Genomic DNA, 19,335 nt, shown 5'->3' with positions numbered 1-19,335 from the left:
GAACGCATCATTAAAACCATGGATCTCATCTTATCTTATCTTATAATACATTGATGATTAAAACCCACACAGGTCGGGGCGCACGTGTCATTTCTTTTTTTTCTTCTTCTTCTGGTCACGTGCAGTCGTCTCGCGATTGGATTCCAGAATTGACGTCACTGTGGGCGCGCGTTCTGAAACTCATGTGTTCCTCCGCTCAGCTGTGTGACCTGCGCGTGTTTTTCTCCGTGTTTTACTGCGTGAAAAGAAGAAAGAGGACAGCTAGTGAAACACAGGTAACTGCTGAACAGCTGTGACGATGTCTCGGTAAGTAACCACGTGTTGTTTTTCTTGTTTGTTTATATATTTATAAATATATTGACTTATTGTTGAATGTGCTGCAGCTTCACTTGTGATTTTGTAAGTGTTCTGCAATGTTGTTGATGCCCACAATATGATGGGAGTAATGGCGCAATAAGAGGCTGAGGCCACTTTATATTTAACATACTTTCACCCTTTTCTGTTGAACACACAAACATGCTGTAGATACTTATTGTTTCATCAATCAATCAATCAATCAATCAATCAGACTTTATTTGTACAGCACTATTCACACAAACAATGCAACACAAAGTGCTTTACAGAATAAAAGCAATAAACACATGCTCACACACACACAAACACACACATATTTACACACAGAACAAATAAAACCAATAGAAATAAAACAATAATAACAGGAAGGAAACGCTGTCATGCAAAGATTAAAGCAAAGATGAAGTGAAGGGATAAAGATAAAATAATAAAATACTAAAACAGAGGAGATATGTTAAGATGAGTAAAAGTGTAAAAGTTAGTGTAAAGTGTAAATGTCCGTTCTCAGACCCGTGAAGAGCCACGCTCCGCCATGGCCAGACACACCCAGGTGTTATGGGATCACTGGTCCGATCAGTGAGGATCTGCCCCACGAGGCTGATTTGATCCAGACCAGAAAACTGATCGACAGTCTGAAGTCATACGGTGTGTTCGAGGACGACTTGGAGCTGCAGCACAGGCATGACTCATCTTTTTTCTATTTCATTATCTCCTCCTTGTTTCATTGATAAAGACTGGGAGTAGAACATGTAGATATTTTAGTATTTATTGTGACTCTTGGATGGTTTGTTTTTTTTTTCCTCTGAGTAATGGTGATATTTGAAAATGCTCTTCTTGTTTTATTTGCAGAGAGAAGGTTGTGAGGAGGCTGGAGCTTCTCTATAAGGAGTGGCTCAAAGAAATGTGTTTTGCATTGGTAAGAAACAGTTGGTTAAATCTTTTGTTTTTGAATCTATGCTGATGTTTCAAAAGTATCTCCACATATGAAACCAGTCGTTTTGCTTTTCGATTTTTAGAACATACCTGAATCAGTCACTGAAAATGTCGGAGGCAAAGTCTTTCCATTTGGCTCCTATTATATGGGAGCTCACTCCAAAGGTAATTCAGAGACTCTTTAACTCTGTAACTGTAAGAGCAGGTTTTAATTCTCCTTTTTCTTACTTACTTTGTAACTTTGAAGTGTTTATAAATAAAGTTTATTCTTCTTCTTCTTATTATTATATAGTATACAGATGTGAGGCTGCTGTTTCACTTTCCATTCAGGGTGGTGTGTTACATGGTGAAGATTCTGGTCTATTTAAATCTAGACTTTCCTCTCATATGAATCTGCGTTGCTGTGACAGGTGCTGACATTGACGCTCTTTGTGTCGGACCTGGATTTCTGGAGAGGAAGGACTTCTTCACGTCCTTCTACGAGAAGCTGCGAGCCCAGCAGGAGGTCAAACACATACGGGTCATTGAAGACGCATTTGTCCCCGTCATCAAACTGTCCTATGATGGGATTGAGGTAATTTGTCTCCAAAAATAAATAAAAACTCGACCGTCCAAAGTTCAGCAGTTTTGTTTGCATGTGTCTCAATTGTGTTTGTGTGTTTCTGTCTTTTTCCAGATTGACCTCGTCTTCGGCCGCGTGGCGAGGAAGAGCATCCCTGAAAACCTCGACCTTCTGGACGACAAGCTGTTGCAGAACATGGATGAACACTGTGTCAGAAGCCTCAATGGTCAGCGGCAGATTAAAGTACACACCAGACTGAGAACACCTGCAGAGTTACCTGACAGCTGCATGAAGTACCACACTGTTGATTTGCCCTTTTGTTCCTCTTTCAATATCCCGTCTTTACAGGCTACAGGGTCACAGAAGAAATCATGCGTCTTGTGCCAAACATTTTTAACTTCAGGCTGGCGCTGAGAGCCGTCAAGCTGTGGGCCAAACGTGAGTTCAACACACAGAACCCCTGATCCCGCCGAGGTCGACGGATCTTTGCAATAACGCAGCGAAGAAATACGGTTTTAATGTTGTTAAAATCTGTAGAATCGTGTGAGATTGTACGTGACTCAAAGCTGCAGCGAGAAGCAGAACTCTGAAATCTGGTTAAAGCAGAGTGACAGACAACGCAATCATATTACAAAATCTAATTTTAGCCATTTATTAAACATTTATCTTCTATTTCACTCATTTATTGCTCTATTTTTTATGAACCTAAGACTAAACCCTGTGTTGGATCACGTCAGTGACAGTTCTCTTTCTCTACCGAGGCTCATGGTTTAGCTGCCTCAACATTTATATATTTTATCAGATTTCTCATCATGTTTGAGCAGCATTTTTGTAACAGCAGTAGGAGGTGAAACAAAATAGAGGCATGCAATATTTAACTCTTATTTTGAAAATTCTCACTCGGCTCATCCTCCTCTTTCCCCTCAGGCCGTAACATCTACTCCAACAAGCTGGGCTTCTTGGGCGGGATATCCTGGGCCGTACTGGTGGCCAGAGTTTGTCAGGTGTACCCCAACGCTACAGTTTCCACCCTGGTGATCAAATTCTTCAAGGTCTACTCCATGTGGTGAGTTGTCCCAGTGTTTCTGCTCTCTTTGGTAAATGGAAAAAAAACATCAAACTGGGTTTATTAAAAGTCGCTTGGCGCTGAGATCCACCGAGACCGGATCTAGAATTTGTTTCCATTAAAACCAAACTGCCCATTTCAGCTGATGTCTTGCTCTGGATGGACAGACAGATCGTTTATGTCATAAGCAGGTTGCACTTCACTACAATTCTTCAGTTCTTGTGAGAAACATGTGGCTCGTTGGAAAACAGCTGTTCTCATCACCTGCTGTCGTCTGCCTCCACCACTCAGACTAAATTCAGGTTACACCCCCGTTTATAAAGACTCATGTAACAGGTGTCTTGAGTAATGGCTAAAAAGTGTTTTCCTGAGGTCACCGTGATCTTGACCTTTGACCACCAAAGTCTAATCAGTTCGTCCTTGAGTCACAGTGAACGTTTGTGCCAAATTTGAAGGGATTCGCTTTGAGGAGTTCTGGAGATATTATGTTCACGAGGCCAAAATCATGTTCTGTGAGGTCACTGTGACCTTGACCTTTGAACTTTGAACTTCGACCTTTAGCTTCTAAATTCTAATCACTTTGTCCTTTAGTCTAGGTGAACATTTTTGCCAAATTTGAAGAAATTCCTTCAAGGTGTTACAGAGATATCGCGTTCACAAGGCCCAAACTGTGTTTTGTGGGGTCACCACGCTTGTGACCTTTGACCTTTAACCCCCAAAATCTAAACGGTTCATCCTTGAGTCCTAATGAATGTTTGTGCCAAATTTGAAGAAGTTCCGTCAAGGCGTTTCTGGGATATCGTGTCGACGAGAATGAGACGACTTACAGACAAACTGAAAACAAGATGGCCTCCGGCTCTGACTGTCGCCGGCGTGGAGGATTAAAAAACATTTTGCCGTCGGGCTTTTAAAACGGTGACGCCACGCTGTCACTCTGAACAGGAAGCTGCATGTTGACACCTTTCGTGAAAGTTGCAGACGAGGATCTTTGTGTGTTTGTGTCAGGGTGTGGCCCGTCCCGGTCCGCCTGAGGGTCGTGGAGAACCGCTGCTACGACCTTCCTTTCTGGGATCCCATGGTCAGGTTCAGTCACAGTTTAGGCTGCGACCATGAAATCCTGTCGAGTTGGTGAATCATCGACCTTCAAACACGCTGGAGATGAGACTCTGTGTTCCTGTGTGTTTCCAGGTTAATCTGAACGACCGCTGCCACATCATGCCCATCATCACCCCGGCGTACCCGCAGCAGAACACGTCCTTCAACGTGTCTCCGTCCACCTCGTCCATCATCACAGCGGAGATCGAGCGCGGTACGTAGCCACTTCGCCGCCGAACGGCCTCGGCTCTGTCAAACGAACCGTCACTGTCGTAGCTCGGTTTGATCAAACCGCGCTGAATCCATAACCTCGACGTTTTCTCCCTCGCTCACAGGCTTCGCCGTCGCTCAGGAAATACAGCAGGAGGAAGCGAACTGGTCCAAACTCTTTGAAAAGCCAAACTTTTTTGAGAATTACCAGTATGTATTGATCTGCCTGAAGAACAAAACATCCTGCAACGATAATTAATAACTGTTAATTATCATTTTGATATTTTAAACAGACTGAATGAAGATACTCACGTCCACAGTGGAGTAATGAATGAAGCTGATGTGATGATGTTGCTGTTGGAAACAGAGCGTGTTTATCTGAGACGTGGGTCGTCTCTTGTTTGTTAATGAGAGAGAACGAACGTTTCTTTTGCTGTTTGCTGTAATTAATTGAAAATGTTGACTGATGTGTGTTCAGCTGATTTCACAGTCTGTTTGTTTTCAGACTTCAGAATATTGTGACGGTTGAATCTGATTGTTCTGATGGATTTGCAGAACGATTTCAGTGAGTAATTCAAAGTGTTTGAAACATGTGATGGTGTTTTTCTTCCTACACGGACTGTTGGAGTTTATCACTGGTTGTGAATATGAGCCGCCTGGATTCATTTAACTGCGTCTGAACTTTGTTTTCTGTCGTGTTTGATTTAATGTCTCGTCTGAATAAATCTGCCGTGTCTTCTGGTCTCGCTTCGTTATCTCTTCTTCTCTTTCTCATTGTGCAGCTGTGCGGTCAGAGCTTTTATCCTGTAAAACAGATTTGTTACGTTTGACCTTCACTGTTTAATGGATAGACTGGTATCCGTCTTCGTGCAGTGATGTCACTCCTTGTGCTGTAAATATTGATCAGAGCTGAATCCACAGTGATCTGTGCGGGTAAAATAGATCCCGGCCTTATGAAGGCACAATGACGTGTTGCCTCTTGTGTTTCAAGGCATTACGTTCTGCTGCGAGCGAGTTCGGCCTCGGAGAAGCAGCATCGTGAGTGGTGAGTCGACGTTAAAGTTAAGACGATGGTAACGGTCCGTGTGTTCGCTCTCTCTCAACACGATGCTTTATTCCCCGGCTCAGGGTCGGCACTGTCGAGTCAAAGATCAGACTCCTGGTGGGAATCCTGGAGAGAAATGTCCATGTTTCTCTGGCTCATGTTCATCTACAGCCTTTCCATGGACCCGGGAAGGACAACAACAAGTAAGGATGTGATTTCATGGTCGTGTCTGAGCTGGAGTCACATGACTTTATATATCATGTAGAGACACGCTGAGGAAGTCAGTGGAAAGTGCTGATGTGGGACTTTCATACAGAACTGCACAGAGTCTGAAATTGTTCATATTTTCCATGATTTACATGATTTATCATTTTAATGAAAAAGGCACAAAAATGAGTTGAAATAAAATCCCTTTACATGGAAATAAACTTATTATAGTCTCAGTTTTCAGTTTGTACAACTTTGAGCTTCTCTATAATAATATTTCTATTGATTCCGACTAAAGAGATGATGATATTCACAGGTGCCTGTGTTGTATTTCATATATATTTGGGTTCCTAGCAGTTTATAATTTGTCAGACTTACAGTGGAGTTTGTGCAGAGAAAAGGAAACAGACGGTTTATAATGTGTGACACAGATATTCATGCATAAATGAATCCTCAAACTGGACTCCAGAGGGTTAAGCTCTCGCTGGCCTGTGCTCCTGTTTCAGAGAGGGAGTGATCACAACCTGGATGATCGGACTTTCTTTGGTCTTTAATACAGACGGGTCTAAAAACCAGAAAATAGACCTGACCCCCGACCTCCTTTCCTTCACTGAAACTAGTATGTTTTTTCTTCTTCTTCTTTCCTTTTTGAATGGAGTAGACATAGCTCTCTGTTGTGTGACATCAGGACTCATGTTTGTATTGTTGCGCTGCTGCAGTCTACAGCCAGGCAGAGAGCTGCAGGACGTATGAAGAGGGGATGACCGTCTCCGCCACGTACGGCAGCAGGGAGAACCTCAGCTGGGAGATGCCAAACGGCGACCGCAAAAGGCTTTTCAGTCCAAAACCGAGCCACCAACTCTCCGCCACAGCGCTGCCTCGTCACGCTCCACCTGCCGGCCGTGGCCAGCCGGGCGTGAAGAGAGAAGGCCGGCCTCAGTCTGAGACGCCGGCCAAGAGAGCGAAAGCTGACGAGGTTCTGCCAAACCGCACCACGCTTTGTTGACGACAGATTCTATTAGTTTTTCATTTGTTTGTTTGCTTTCTTGCTGAGCGTCAGATGAGAACATGGCGGCCACACAAAGCCACAGCCAGCAGCTGGTTGGCTGTTTGTTTTGTGTACAAAACCCAAAGTGTAAAAATGACCAGTGGGTGATTCACTGGATTATTTCCTGGCGTCTCCACTTGATGCCTGACAACCGCACACTGATGAGGAGAGTCCAGGTCCGAGTTCCTGTGCACAGCCAGGAAATAGTCAGGCACATAACCCTGTAAAAACCCCAATGAAACAGTTGTGCACACTAATTGATCATTTATCTTTTATTTGTTTACAGTATTTGCATATTAACACATTTTTTTTACTAGTTACCTTTGGACAGGGCGAGGCGCTAAACTAAGCTAACCAGCTGTAGCTCCATATTTAACCCTCTGAGGTCTGAGGGTGTTTTCAGCATTTTCTACATTATTTCTTAAACTCACTTTTCAAAGGGAACTTGCATGTAAGAACAGTCTCAGCTCTTTCTCTAACGAGGCCGCTCGCTGTGCAAACAGATCGTTCGGTCCAAATGCTGAAAACTTGAAGCCTAGTTTTTGAAATCCTTCAAATGTTTTGTGAAAACAAACCTTTACGAATTGTTTTGGAGCTTGAAACATGTTCACCAAAGTCTAAACGTCATAAAAACAGTCCAATATATGAGTGAAATAGAAGATAAATGCATAATAAAAGCCTAAAATGAAATTTTGTGATATCACGGAGTCGTAGTGTCAAATTTTAGAGGCTGTGATTCACGTACGATCTCGCAAGAAGATGTGAGAGAGAGTTGAGAGTCGACAGACTCTAACATTTAAACCACATTTCTACGTCGTGTTATTGCAAAGATATTAATGGAAACATCCGTCGACCTCGGAGGGTTAATATTCTGATGCACGAGAGGAATCAACCTTCTGATCTGACTCTATAGCAACACGTCTAGTGCTTGTGTTGAGATATTAGTCACAATCTTGTGCAGTTACGTAAGTAAGAGCCGAATGTTACAGTAAAAATGAATTCCTTGTTCTCCACAGGAGTCGGTGTCGGTGACAGAAGCGTCCACATCCGGCAGGATTTCACCGGCGACGCCCGGCTGCTGTTCTCTACGTTCAGACACTTCACCTGAGAAGATGAAACGTGACGAGGAGCTCACCCGCTCTGAGGAGTCTCCTTCAGGTGTCTCCCTCAGTCAGAGTCCGTCTCCCAGTGTGAGCCCACCACGCCACGAGAGACCTGGCACCCCCGAGCTCCGGACGCCACACAAGAAATTCAAACACGACCCGGTATGTTAAACTGTCCCGAACTTCTCGGCTTGCTGTTAGACGAGGAGAGACTTAGTGCAAGTAGAAAAATATTCATGTGTTGTGGCCGCTCCTTCCCGGGTCAGAGTCAGCCCGCTGTGGAGCTCTCTGACCAGCTTCCTGCTCCAACCACGCCCGTGACCTTCGTGAAAAACGCCATCCAACTGCAACTCCTCAGGTACAGCAGCAGACGTGTGGAGAGAAAACCTCTCCTCCGTCTCTGTGGCTGCACAAACCTCCACTCCCTCCTGCCGCCTCGTCATGTGTAGCACTCATACAGCACACAGACCGGTAGACTGATCAAACCTTTACACCACAAGAGGGCAGTAAAGCCTCGAGTACAGATACACTGTTAGAGTGAGACCCTGCTGCAGATCGGTTATCTCTTCTAATGGCTCGCTCTGTGCAGACCTGATAACAGTAGTGAGGCTCTTATTAATCATTTTCTAATGTATGAATAATGATTTAAAATGATTAGAAGTAATATTAAAAAATACATCCTACATCAGTTTTCTTATCCTCCCTGTTCCTCACTGTCTCTCTTACAGGCGTAACTGACAAAAACAACCTTCATCCTCCATCACCAGTCATTTATTTTGCTTTCTTCCTTTTCTTTTTGCTTGCTCGTTGTGTTTCGTGCGCATTGTATTCAAATAAATGAAAATGGAGAACAAAGTTTATCCGTCTCTTTAAATAAAGCTTCAAAAAAATATGATGAAGTGATGTGCAGAAAGAGAAACTAAAGAATCTTCCATCATGCCCCACCACCTTTATTTCTCTTGCACTTAGACCAGATGATGCATGACACCATAATACTAAAGAAAACTGAATGAATACTTTGCATTTTTCTCCCACGAACAGGAGAAGTAACAATACAACAAAAAAGAAAAAAAACATCCATCCAAAAAATAGATTTTGGTGTGTGCCACTGTTCGATGTTCGGAAACGGAATGAGGTCAAAATGTAGGACGAGGTTTGGTGCCGCAGCTTCAACAAACATGTAAGCTGTTTAAAGCAGTAATGTGGTGGTGCCGTCAGATCACTGAGGGAAAGAAAATGCATATCAGCTGTCAAACCTTAATCTTAATAACAAAGGCCCAGTGTGACTGATTTCCCCCCCGTACAAAAACAGAATGTGCGCAGTTTTATTCTGCCAATAAATACAAAATTATTCCGTTTTATATCTTGTTGTTTGCACTTTGAAAGAAAAACAAAAAACAGCAAAGAATATACAATAAAAGAACATATGAAATATGAGATATGAAAGTACAATTAATTTGACAAACACTGTGTGTGTGAGTGTGTGTGTGTGTGTGTTGGATGACGAGTTGTGTTTTCATTTTGTTTTTTTTCTTACATAAACTTTTGGGAAAAACCAGCCACTGAAGTTTAATAATTCCTCCCTGTTCAGGTGTGAACTATAAACCATTTAAAAAGTTTAATTAAGATGAAAAAAAAAAATCCAGTTTCTCCTCTGACGAATCAGAATAAACCGAAAGGCAGTGAGACAAGTCTGAGTCAACAGCGTGTGGACGTGCACACCGCCGCGACAGAAGCGTGTGCGTGACATCACGTACAGTACAGACCACACGGGGGGAATCCGGCGTGGGAAATGACACAGAGAATCCACTGGACACGAACACCGACAGAGTCCGCACACAATCACAAATCGTACAAATTCCCAGAGACACAGTCAGACTCATATTCTGCTGAAGGGCTCCGTCGTTTCCTATTTGTCCCAAATGATAATCACACAAGATAATCAAGGCCCAGTATATGAAATATACCTTGTTGTGGCTTCGTACAGTTCTCACTGTATCGTGTTCTGAGTAAAAATGAAGTCCTTCTACAAAAATACTTTTTTTTTTTGCTGTGTAAATGTCTGCAACCGAAGGCACTATCTTCTCTTCCCGCTCTTCTGATACCAATCATACGACCCCATCCTTTGCCCAGATCGTGATGCGGGTTAATCCCGACTCCGACCGCGAGCCGAAGCTTTACCCGGAAACTCTGACGTGAACTCTGACCGCAGCTTCATCTCGCACCGACTTTACAGTTGTACTTAAAATGCATCAACACCAGAGCTCTGCACCTGTATCAGCCCCTTGCTACAAAACACTGCACCCCATGAAAATACTGCACCTATAAATGTTCATCATATTGAAGGAGGGAGGGAGGGTGTGTGTGTGTGTGTGTGTGTGTGTGGGGCATCATTCAGTACTGCTGCAGTCTCCAGGGTTACAGTTGCAGTTTTGTGCATGAAAACACAAAAGATGATCAAATGCTTGGTGATACCAGCGTCATGGTAACGACAAGCAATAAAAAGAAAAATGTTCCCTTTAGAAAAGCGTCTGTTTTGAATGCACCTGTGCAAAAGAACGTCGACACTCCAGCTCTTCAGTTCACCGGAGCTGCTGTGCGCTTCATCGTGCTCTCAAACTGTCACGCAAAAGCAGAAATGAAGCTAAAATGCTATGAGAAATTATTCTGTTAATATAATCTAATGGACTTGTGCATGCTGAAACCTAACGTACCCGGGTCTGAGAGAGTTGTTGAGGTGAAACACGCTGTTCCTAAATATCCTCTGCATGTGTATGAGGTATAAAATAATAATGTTTCTGATATTGGCACCTGTCATTAGTGTGTTCAACGTAAAAATCCCTTTCATGCTTAACATAAACAAAGCACTTACACCTTGTGAAATAAATTAGCTGACTAACACTCTAGTGCAACTACATTTTAAACTCATCTAGTAACATTTACAAAAACCACTGCACGACCGGCGACCAAAAAAAGCAAAAAAGAAAAACCCCAAATATGTTTCGTGTGACCGCACAAACGTGGCGTATGGCTCTGTGACATCCTGCTACAAAGCCCTGTGTGATCAGCAGAGTTACTCGCAACAGAGCTGTGACATCACAAATCACAGGCGTGGTGTGACATCGACGCTGGGAGTGCAAGACGCTCGGCGTGGAGTTTAGAGTTAACCTAGAGTTCAGGTTTTATGACGTGGGGTTGTGTGAGGTCAACTCCTCCCTGTTAAACGTGTTGCTGTGGGCGGAGCCACCAGAACAAACCTGTTGTAGACACAAACAATCCAACATCTGTTTAAATGAAGCTTCATGTCGAATATTTTCAGCCGTTTATCTTCCTGTGAAAACAGCACTTTCCTTTGGCACTACATTTTTACAACCACTGAACTGCCGTATTCCTACACAGAAGTATTCTGTGAAGAAGTATTCCTACACGTCACTGCTGGTGTGACGGTGCTCCTGGTCTGATCTCCTCACTGGGAGCGAGCTGATCAGAATCTACTGCAGGTAATGAACCGACTGTATATGACTGACCTCACACAACCCCACGACAGAACACCTGAACTGTCCCTTTAAGGACTACACTGAATGTACGACGTGTCAGGGACACCTGCTGTTCAATCCACACCTCGTACTGTCGCACTCTAACCTGTGTGCTTCTAATTATCTTTGTGATTTAATAAAATAAACAACAATAATGGATAATGGCTGTCGCCTGGCTTCACTTCGTTAGTGTGCTACCTTAAATCAGTGGGTGTCCTTAACGACGAGCACATTCAGTGTAGAAACGACTGGAGAACGTATCTGCACAGAACAAAGGGAGGCGTCACCGTTGTTGGGAGTGTAGCATCACTTCATCACATAAAAACATTTTGTCTGTGTGCGGCAGGGTCAGTTTTGTAAAAACAGGAGTCACTCGTTGAGGATCGAGTCCGGTCTGTCGTAGCCGAAAAGCCTGAAGTCGGGTTCGTACAGCTTGTAGAGTTCTCTCCGCGCCTCCACAGGCACTGTGCTGAACCAGTCGGCCTCCCAGCTGCTGGCTGTGAGGTTCCTGTGGGAGGTGGGGAACTCCACCACATTGTCCACCCGCAGCTGACGGAGCAGGTGCTCTGCATCCTCTTCTGCCGTCTCCAAGTGGCCCACAAAGTCATACTGAATCTGGCATGGGTGGCAAAGCCGATACACCTGCCGCCAGTGTTCGTTAAAGGGCATCTCCTTCTCTGTCTGAGGGTCCAGGAGATACTGGATGAAGTGGGAGAAGGAGGGATGGACGCCCACGGCGAACGCCTCGTCCACAGAGGCGGGAGGTGTCGGCTGGTTGGCGTAGCGCCGCAGCATCACCTGTGCGAAGCGCCGGTAAAAATCGTCGTTGCGCAGCTCAAATTTATTCCGGTAGGCGGAGATGAGACGCACAAAGGGGTCCCGCACGAAAAGGAACTTGGTGTACTTCTTCAGCTTCACCTTCAAAAAGGAACACATCAAGTATTACTATCACACAGGTGAAGGCAACTGAAAATAATAAACAAAGCAACTAACTCAAGGACGTAACAGACGACTCTTTAGCTTTGAGAAATGTTGATGCGCCTCTGTCTGATTAATATTGACTTTTTCTTTTTCTTTTTTTATTCTGTGTCCAGAGGCGACGGTGACGCAGATGAAAACAGATGTTCAAGTCACATCTCTTACAGCTTTGTGATGGAGGAAACAAATTTGGAGCAAATCCACCAGAAACGTTCACGGAGAGATGCTTTGCTAAATGTGTTTGCATCAAAAATGTCTTGCTGGTGATTGTGCAGATAATTTAACATCAGGCAAAAGTAAATCGACGGATGACACATGATTTAGCAGGTGTCACGAAGCCATTCAACAATAATTAAAGCAGTTAATACGTTTAATGGATAAACTACTCTGTGTTTTTTTTTAATCATGTTGTATTATTCTGACCACATACTGCACAGTGTTTCCACAGACCTTCATGAGGTGCCTTGCGAACTTGCCGTAGCGCTTCCAGAACTTGTTGAAGGTGAAGTGCATGCTGCTGTTGTGGACCAGGTCCCGGGGGATGGCCAGCGGGTCTCTCTGGGGAACCCCGTCCTGCAGCAGGCTCTCACTAAGAACTATCATGATCCGCTTCCAGTTACTGCACGCCACCTGAGAGACACAGACCGCTGAGTCTGAAGCTTTTACAGAAGAACAGGTAAGGGCCAGTAGAAACACACAGGCATAAAAACAAAGCCCTAAGATAATGCAGACATTGGCGTACCTTAGGGACGTAACAGTAGATGATACCGTGCCTGTCGTCCACGATCAGGTGATCCAGCTCCTTGTTGGGAATGTCATCAAATGAGCGGTTTTTGCCGGGAAACACCACGCTGTCGTTAGCGCACATCTCCTGAAGTAACCTCCGTCGCTGCTCCTGATCGGTCCATGTGAAAAAACACACACAAATTTATCTTTAGCAAGGGAGGGACGTAGATATTGATGGTGACAAACCATCCAATCATCATCTTGTTTCCTCTCTTTGATTCAGTTATTCCAGGCTGACAGGCAAACAGAAGCTATAACACTAGCACCAGGGTAGGGTTGGGAAACATATTGTGATTGACCAGTGAGTACAGTCCCTATGCAGTGTAGCTCTGCGCACCCTGAATGACAGGCCACTGAGGGGCTTAAATAGTCAAAACAGTGAAAACACCTGTGTGTGTGTGTGTGTGTGTGTGTGTGTGGGGGGGGGGCTTTAAATAATTGCCAAGACTGTATTTAATCTAAGCAAATCTCTTGTACAACTGATTGTGTGTGGATGACATTCAGCATTTGATAAATTTGAATTATCAATCTAAAATTTTTGTAAAGAATGGAGATTGGTATTGATAAAAAAAATTTCAGTTAATAATAGCGAGCGAAAGAAAGAAAGAAAGAAAGAAAGAAAGAAGGAAAGAAAGAAATCCAGTGTAAACACTTGAACATTATTGAAAGTTATTCAAAAATCCATCACTATTACAAGGCTGTAAAGCCTCCTCCAATCCATAAACACAAATGACTTTAGTCTCGATCGGCTCCTTTTAATTAATGTTTGTAAATTATGACAGATTTACTAGGTTCACATTATCTGAAATCAGAGGAGCCGCTGTAACTGTTCTGCATGTGAGCACCAAGTTCTCTCACAGGCCTTTTTAATAACAGACATTTTGACTTTTCATAGCAGGAAACCAATAACATTAACAATAACTCTGTTCTGTTTAAACGTCCCAGAGAACCAACATGAAGCTGCAACTGCCATGAATGGAACAGGAAATATTTACTACTACTACTACTAATAATAATAATAATAATAATAACAATAAAAATAATAATAATGATGATGTTAACCTGTCTCTCACGGAGCTCTGCCGCCACTGGAGTCAGGTGAATCTTCCACTCCCGCCGCGGTATGTACCGCTCTTCTGCTTTCTCTGATTGGTTGCTTGTGTCGGCAGGGACGGGGTCTGTGGGCTCACCAGTTCCCGGTTCTAAGAACTGGTTGACGAAGGCATCGATGTCGGACAGGAAGGACGGGGTTCGGGGGGTTTGAGGCCGCTGCTGAGGAGGGGGGTGTGGGATTTTGGGGCCCGGCGAGACGGGAGTGTGCAAATACAGGTGAGAGGCTCCGACATCGTCCCAGTAGATGATGATGAGGAGGATCATGAAGGCCGAGCCCAGGACCACGAAGATGCGGAACATCCTGGACGTTCCCATAGTGACTGTTGCTTTGCTACAGTATCACCATAGCAACAGACTTATGACTATACAGGGCGTCTCTACAGCATCGCCATGGCAGCAGATTGGAACAGTAGTTACCTGGGTCTTTTTATGTGATCACCAGGGTTCTTGCTTGCTACAGGGTCACCATAGCAACAGAGTCAAGGTCCAGAAGCTCTCTCTCACCATGGCGATAGATAAACGGCAGCTGTAGCAGAGTCTGTGGTGGGTCTTATCATGATGCTGGTGCACTGCAGGAGTGTGCTGCTCAGGAGCGTAACTGGCCATTCATGGATTAACGCTCACCTCTGCTCCATGCCTGCAGCAGCCTGCAGACAGTCAACAGAGAGAGGGAAAACCACCGTTAACTCAGTCCTGCTTGGAAATAACCACTCCCGTCTCTGAAATCAGATCATGTGCCCGTCTTATCATCGGCTTTCCCATTTGACATTTTCATCAAAACACTGGATTATTCTGTAGTTTTTCAAGCACATGAAGAAACACTGAGAGGATTCAGCAGCAGAGAGCAATAACACTTTAATAAAAAACCAAGTTAAATGTAAAACCTAATAATAGACCAAGGTTGTGAAACAATAATTCATCATGTAAGTGCCTTTTTAAATCTCTCCTTAGTCAAACACCTACACAGAGTTTCACACTTACAGAAACGCACAGATTTGGGCAAAAATCTTCCACATGAACCAAAGTATTCCTGCTGTTGTGTTACCAAACAGCAGAGTGAGTGAGTCTAACGGTTTACTGGGCTCAGTCTTTGACAAGGCATGCAGTGAGCTTCTGCTTCGCCTCTCGGAGCTGACCTCACTCCCACTCCCAGCAGTAAAATCACAAGCGGTTGTCAAATATCTGCATGCCAGGGAGCGTGCAAGTAATAAGTTTTGCATTGCACAAGTGTCCTGCTGTACCCACACCAGGCTTCTTATGGATTATGGTGCAGCGTCTTTGGCACACTTTAATACTGAGAACCCCTGAGGTAATAAAAGCCCCTATGTTAGCAACCTTTGAAAGACGGCCAATAGCAAATATTTTACACACCTAACCAAGATATGTCCTGTGTGTACAAAACACACTGAAGCTCACTGTGCTCACGCAGTCCACAAAACGGCCCATTACTCTGTGGAGAGCTGCAGAGAGATTCCCGAAGTAGTCTAGAAGACACATACGCAGTGTCTGTTCTACATGCAGCTTATCTCAATCACAATCAATGTTTCATAATTACACTCTATCTCCGATCTATCTTCTCCTTCCTGTTGAGTTTAAAAGTCAAAGGGCATCGCTTCTCCGTTACCGACAGACTTCTAAATCTGGAGCTCTTGTGCAACAGTCCTCATATTATTTCCTCTTTCCTGACGATAAGAGGGGACCATTGACATGGAAAATCATCATTCCCCTCTCCACTCCTCTTCCTCTCTGCACACCAATGAATTAACTACCATCTTATAATGAACATCATGTCAGATATACCAGGGGCAGCTAATATTTAGACCCAATTTCGTATAAATTTATACCTAAATACATTTCAGAGGTAAATACTGTACTTTTAACTCCACAGCTAAAGTTACTCGTTACTTTAAAAATTAAGATTTTTCACACAAAACATATGATGACCGTAAAATATAGATTAAACAGTAAAAAGGTATATAATATATAGTATTTATAGGTACAATTAGCTCTACCTCAATGAACTACGACAGTAAAATGCTACTTAATATAATATAAAATAATATCATGATATTTTCCTTTGAATCATTTAATGAAATATTAAAAAAAAAAAAAAAATCTCATCACTGTATCATAGAATCCAATCTGATTTTATTAAATGTCTTGTTTTGCTTCACAAAGAGTCTGAAATCTAAAAATATCCATTATTAAATATTTGTTAATTAATACATTATTACAATAGTTATTAAATAAATGAAAACAAATTCTCTTTTGACCACCTGAAAATATTTTGGTTATAATATAATATAATATAATGTAATATAATATAATATAATATAATTACCACTCAAAGGAGCCATGGTTCTGCATTGAATACTTTGACTTTTGATATATCAAAAGTCAAAGTATTCTAAACTATAGTTTATCCATATTTTGATAATAATAGTCTTCATACTTCGTAGTAGACTATATGTATATGTAGGCTAGTTTGGGAGTATTTTAACAGGATGGAGCTCCTGTATTGAGATTCTACAGTGGTAAAGACTCGGTGTTAAAGTGGTGAAAGAAGTGTTAAAACCATATCTAAGGATATAGAGGCGAAATGACCCTTTAAATGTCTTAGTTCTCGGTTCTCGCAGATTTCTGTGTTGACATTATTTTTGGACGACACCATAAAAAGCAAGTCTCCAAGCTCCAATTTTAACTGACGCAAGCGGCTGTTAATCGAGACATACTGGAGGTTAGTTGCTCCGTAGTTTCCCCCTGCGTGTGTTTTGTTCAGCGCCACGTTTTCCGCTGGTATCGAACCCGCGGTGGAGACAACAGAAATAAAAAAAAGCCACGAAAGCGGCCGGAGCTTCACCCAGCGGCGGATAAATCACACCGTCCTGTCCGCAGCAGCCGCCAGCGGATGCCAGACCGGACACAATGTAGCCTTTGACAGGAAGAGCAGCGCCGCGGGAACGGGCTGTTCCTCGCGCCGGGAAGCCCTCTCGTCATGTGGCTCTCGGTTCACAGCCGCACACGGCGTCGCGCGGAGCCGTTCGTCACGTTAACGTGGAGATAACGGAGCAAAAAGGAAAAAAAAAAAAAACAGCCTGTGGTCTCATCCGTGCAGGCTGCTCACACAGTGTGCCCGGCGGCATCTAGGTGTCAAAGTACAGCTCAGCCCCGGAGCAGAGGCGCGCGCAGAGAGGGGGAAATCTTACTTTCCTTTGATCGTTTAATGGAAATAATAAAACAGATGAGTTAAAAAAATTAATAAAAATAAACAGCACCTCCTCACCTCTTTTTGTGGCAGCCTGATCCCAGCGCCGCGTCAGCTGAGCCTGCCTGCGATGCGAGTCCCGTTTTTCATCTGAGGAGATGTAGCGGGAGCAACGCAAAGCATCGCGAGAGTTTGGCGCTGATGGGGTTTCTGCAGAGTGAGCTCATGAGGGGGGGAAAAAAAAAATCACTTTTCTGGGTCAGCTCCAGCATAACATGTCTCTACCCTGGGATGATTTATGTAGACAGCCCACAGCTCCTCTCCCTCCCTCCCTGTTCCTGTTCCCTCCTCCGGGAACAGCGCACTGAAAATAACCTGCTGTACCTGCAAAAAAAAACAAATGTCATCCTCACTCCAAAAAACTAGACCAAAAGAATGATAACAAGGAAATGTGGCTGCGGGGATGTGAGTGTGTGTGTTTCTGTAGCCTCGGGCTGATGCGATTAAAATCCTGTTATTTGTGAGCTCTTTTCATCCTGTGACATCAAACGTAGCAAGGAGCCCCCACAGAGCAGCTGATTCACTTTGCAACACACACACACACACACACACACACACACACACACACACACACACACACACACTATCATCTGCTTTCAATCAGCGTCATATATTTCACCCCCACTCCTGATTTTACTCACAGCGTTGTGTTCTCATGAATTTGCTTAATATAGCTGTGTTCCCTGGCAGTCATTCTACTTTGATCACACACACACACACACACACACACACACACATTGAGCATGAACACACAAAAGTACTAAATGTTAGCCTACATAAAAACCTCAAGAGAAGGAAAAGAAGGTGCACTGGAGATTATTTGTGAAATAATTTCTAAGCACTGATGATGATGGGAAAAGTGAGCACAGGCTTGTCCCAAAATCTACATATCATGTACATAACCACATAACATTTATTATGTTTTAATTTGTTGTACGTTTTACCACATTTTTATGGAGTTTAATGCATTATAAGTTAAATGTATAAGTAGTAAATATCAGTGTGTTTTGGGTTTCTTATATACAGTATGCGCCACATATGAGTATTTGTGGCACTGCTGCATGCTGGTGTGGGCATGTCTCCTCTCACAGATGAGGAGATTATCGAGCACCCTTATGAAAGAGGTTACTGTAAATCCCCTTCTGGCCAGCATATTTTTTAACAAAATGAAGCTTCTGCCCGCATTTAAAAAAAAAAAAAAAAAAAAAAATCGAAACACTGATAAGCTGTAAAAACTGCGCAGATAAAGTAGATAAAGTTGCTGTGTAAACCCAGAACATGAGCCCATGTTCCAGAGTTGAAGGGGTTTTTACTCAGCAATGTTACTGAGTTAAGTGATGGTCAATTCTGACAATCTGAGAGGTCACAGTGATGAAATGTAATGTAATGTTGATGGCCTATTACTATTGGCCTCTTATGATAATGAATCTGAAACATTTGCATAAAAAACAGTTATAGCAATCAGCTGCTTCAGTGCAGAGAGTGTTACAGACGCATCAGAGATGGACTTCCAAGGAGCTAATCAAGATAACCAGTCCACAAAAATTCAAAATCACAGGACAGGAATCTGCAGCTCACAAGTCTAAAAATTGATTGACAGGCATTTTAAAACACAGGAAGAAGCAGTGGTGTAGTCTACGTCTCAGTGATGTTCTTTATTCTGACAGAGACAGAATCATTCCAGCAGATGTTTTGACTCCTGTCATCAATAATGAAATGAACTAGAGCTGAAAACTATCCGACTAACACTGAACCAAACTTAATATGAACAAACACGACACACACGACACGACAGTTCACTGTAATAACGGGATCGTTTAGTGACCGTGACTTACCGACATTGACAACCCGCTGTCACTGTTAACACTAAGTTCGGTGACGTCACCTTCACTTTGTAGAACTCATTTTAAAACACGTTATAACATGTTTTCCCTCGGTCTATGGTTGTAATACAAGCAGTAACTTCAGCTAATATTACAAGGTTTCTCCTCATATATGTGATATTTACTGAATGTGGACATGTATGCAATTAGC

General features: G+C 43.2%; 2 protein-coding genes across 2 annotated transcripts; one reads left to right on the top strand and one right to left on the bottom strand.

Moving 5' to 3' along the window:
• Positions 1 to 848: 848 nt before the first annotated feature.
• LOC111646340 (poly(A) polymerase type 3) lies at positions 849 to 8,515 on the top strand. Its single transcript, XM_023395819.2, has 16 exons — positions 849 to 1,033; positions 1,204 to 1,270; positions 1,371 to 1,452; positions 1,698 to 1,861; positions 1,964 to 2,075; positions 2,198 to 2,287; positions 2,777 to 2,915; positions 3,921 to 3,993; positions 4,104 to 4,224; positions 4,346 to 4,430; positions 5,212 to 5,265; positions 5,349 to 5,468; positions 5,979 to 6,091; positions 6,192 to 6,448; positions 7,537 to 7,785; positions 7,890 to 8,515. Exons 1-16 carry the CDS (start codon positions 849 to 851, stop codon positions 8,070 to 8,072), a joined length of 2,094 nt encoding a protein of 697 aa, XP_023251587.2. The 3' UTR covers positions 8,073 to 8,515.
• Positions 8,516 to 8,557: 42 nt separating this feature from the next.
• Positions 8,558 to 17,401, bottom strand: LOC111646338 (carbohydrate sulfotransferase 12-like). The gene is made up of 5 exons (XM_023395817.2): positions 17,320 to 17,401; positions 13,986 to 14,683; positions 12,880 to 13,032; positions 12,588 to 12,767; positions 8,558 to 12,077 (listed from the first exon to the last, which is right to left on the bottom strand). Exons 2-5 carry the CDS (start codon positions 14,349 to 14,351, stop codon positions 11,529 to 11,531), a joined length of 1,248 nt encoding a protein of 415 aa, XP_023251585.1. The 5' UTR covers positions 14,352 to 14,683; positions 17,320 to 17,401; the 3' UTR covers positions 8,558 to 11,528.
• Between the last annotated feature and the right edge of the window lie 1,934 nt (positions 17,402 to 19,335).

The sequence above is a fragment of the Seriola lalandi genome, unplaced genomic scaffold (genome assembly GCF_002814215.2).
Source record: "Seriola lalandi dorsalis isolate HSWRI2012SDOR001 ecotype SW California unplaced genomic scaffold, Sedor1 jcf7180002054969, whole genome shotgun sequence".
NCBI classification, from domain to species: Eukaryota; Metazoa; Chordata; class Actinopteri; order Carangiformes; family Carangidae; genus Seriola; species Seriola lalandi.
Note: the sequence above shows the minus strand (reverse complement) of the source record. Positions and strands in the feature narration are given on the sequence as shown.

Bases quoted from the DNA above. Each gene is read 5' to 3' on its own strand.
- LOC111646340 (XM_023395819.2), top strand. From the start codon at position 849: ATGTCCGTTCTCAGACCCGTGAAGAGCCACGCTCCGCCATGGCCAGAC. The intron at 1,034-1,203 runs GCATGACTCATC...TTTTATTTGCAG, and splicing joins GACTTGGAGCTGCAGCACAG to AGAGAAGGTTGTGAGGAGGC. The intron at 5,469-5,978 runs GTAAGGATGTGA...CTCCTGTTTCAG, and splicing joins CCCGGGAAGGACAACAACAA to AGAGGGAGTGATCACAACCT.
- LOC111646338 (XM_023395817.2), bottom strand. From the start codon at position 14,351: ATGGGAACGTCCAGGATGTTCCGCATCTTCGTGGTCCTGGGCTCGGCC. The intron at 12,768-12,879 runs GTACGCCAATGT...TGTGTCTCTCAG, and splicing joins TCTACTGTTACGTCCCTAAG to GTGGCGTGCAGTAACTGGAA. The intron at 12,078-12,587 runs GTCTGTGGAAAC...TCCTTTTTGAAG, and splicing joins TCGCAAGGCACCTCATGAAG to GTGAAGCTGAAGAAGTACAC.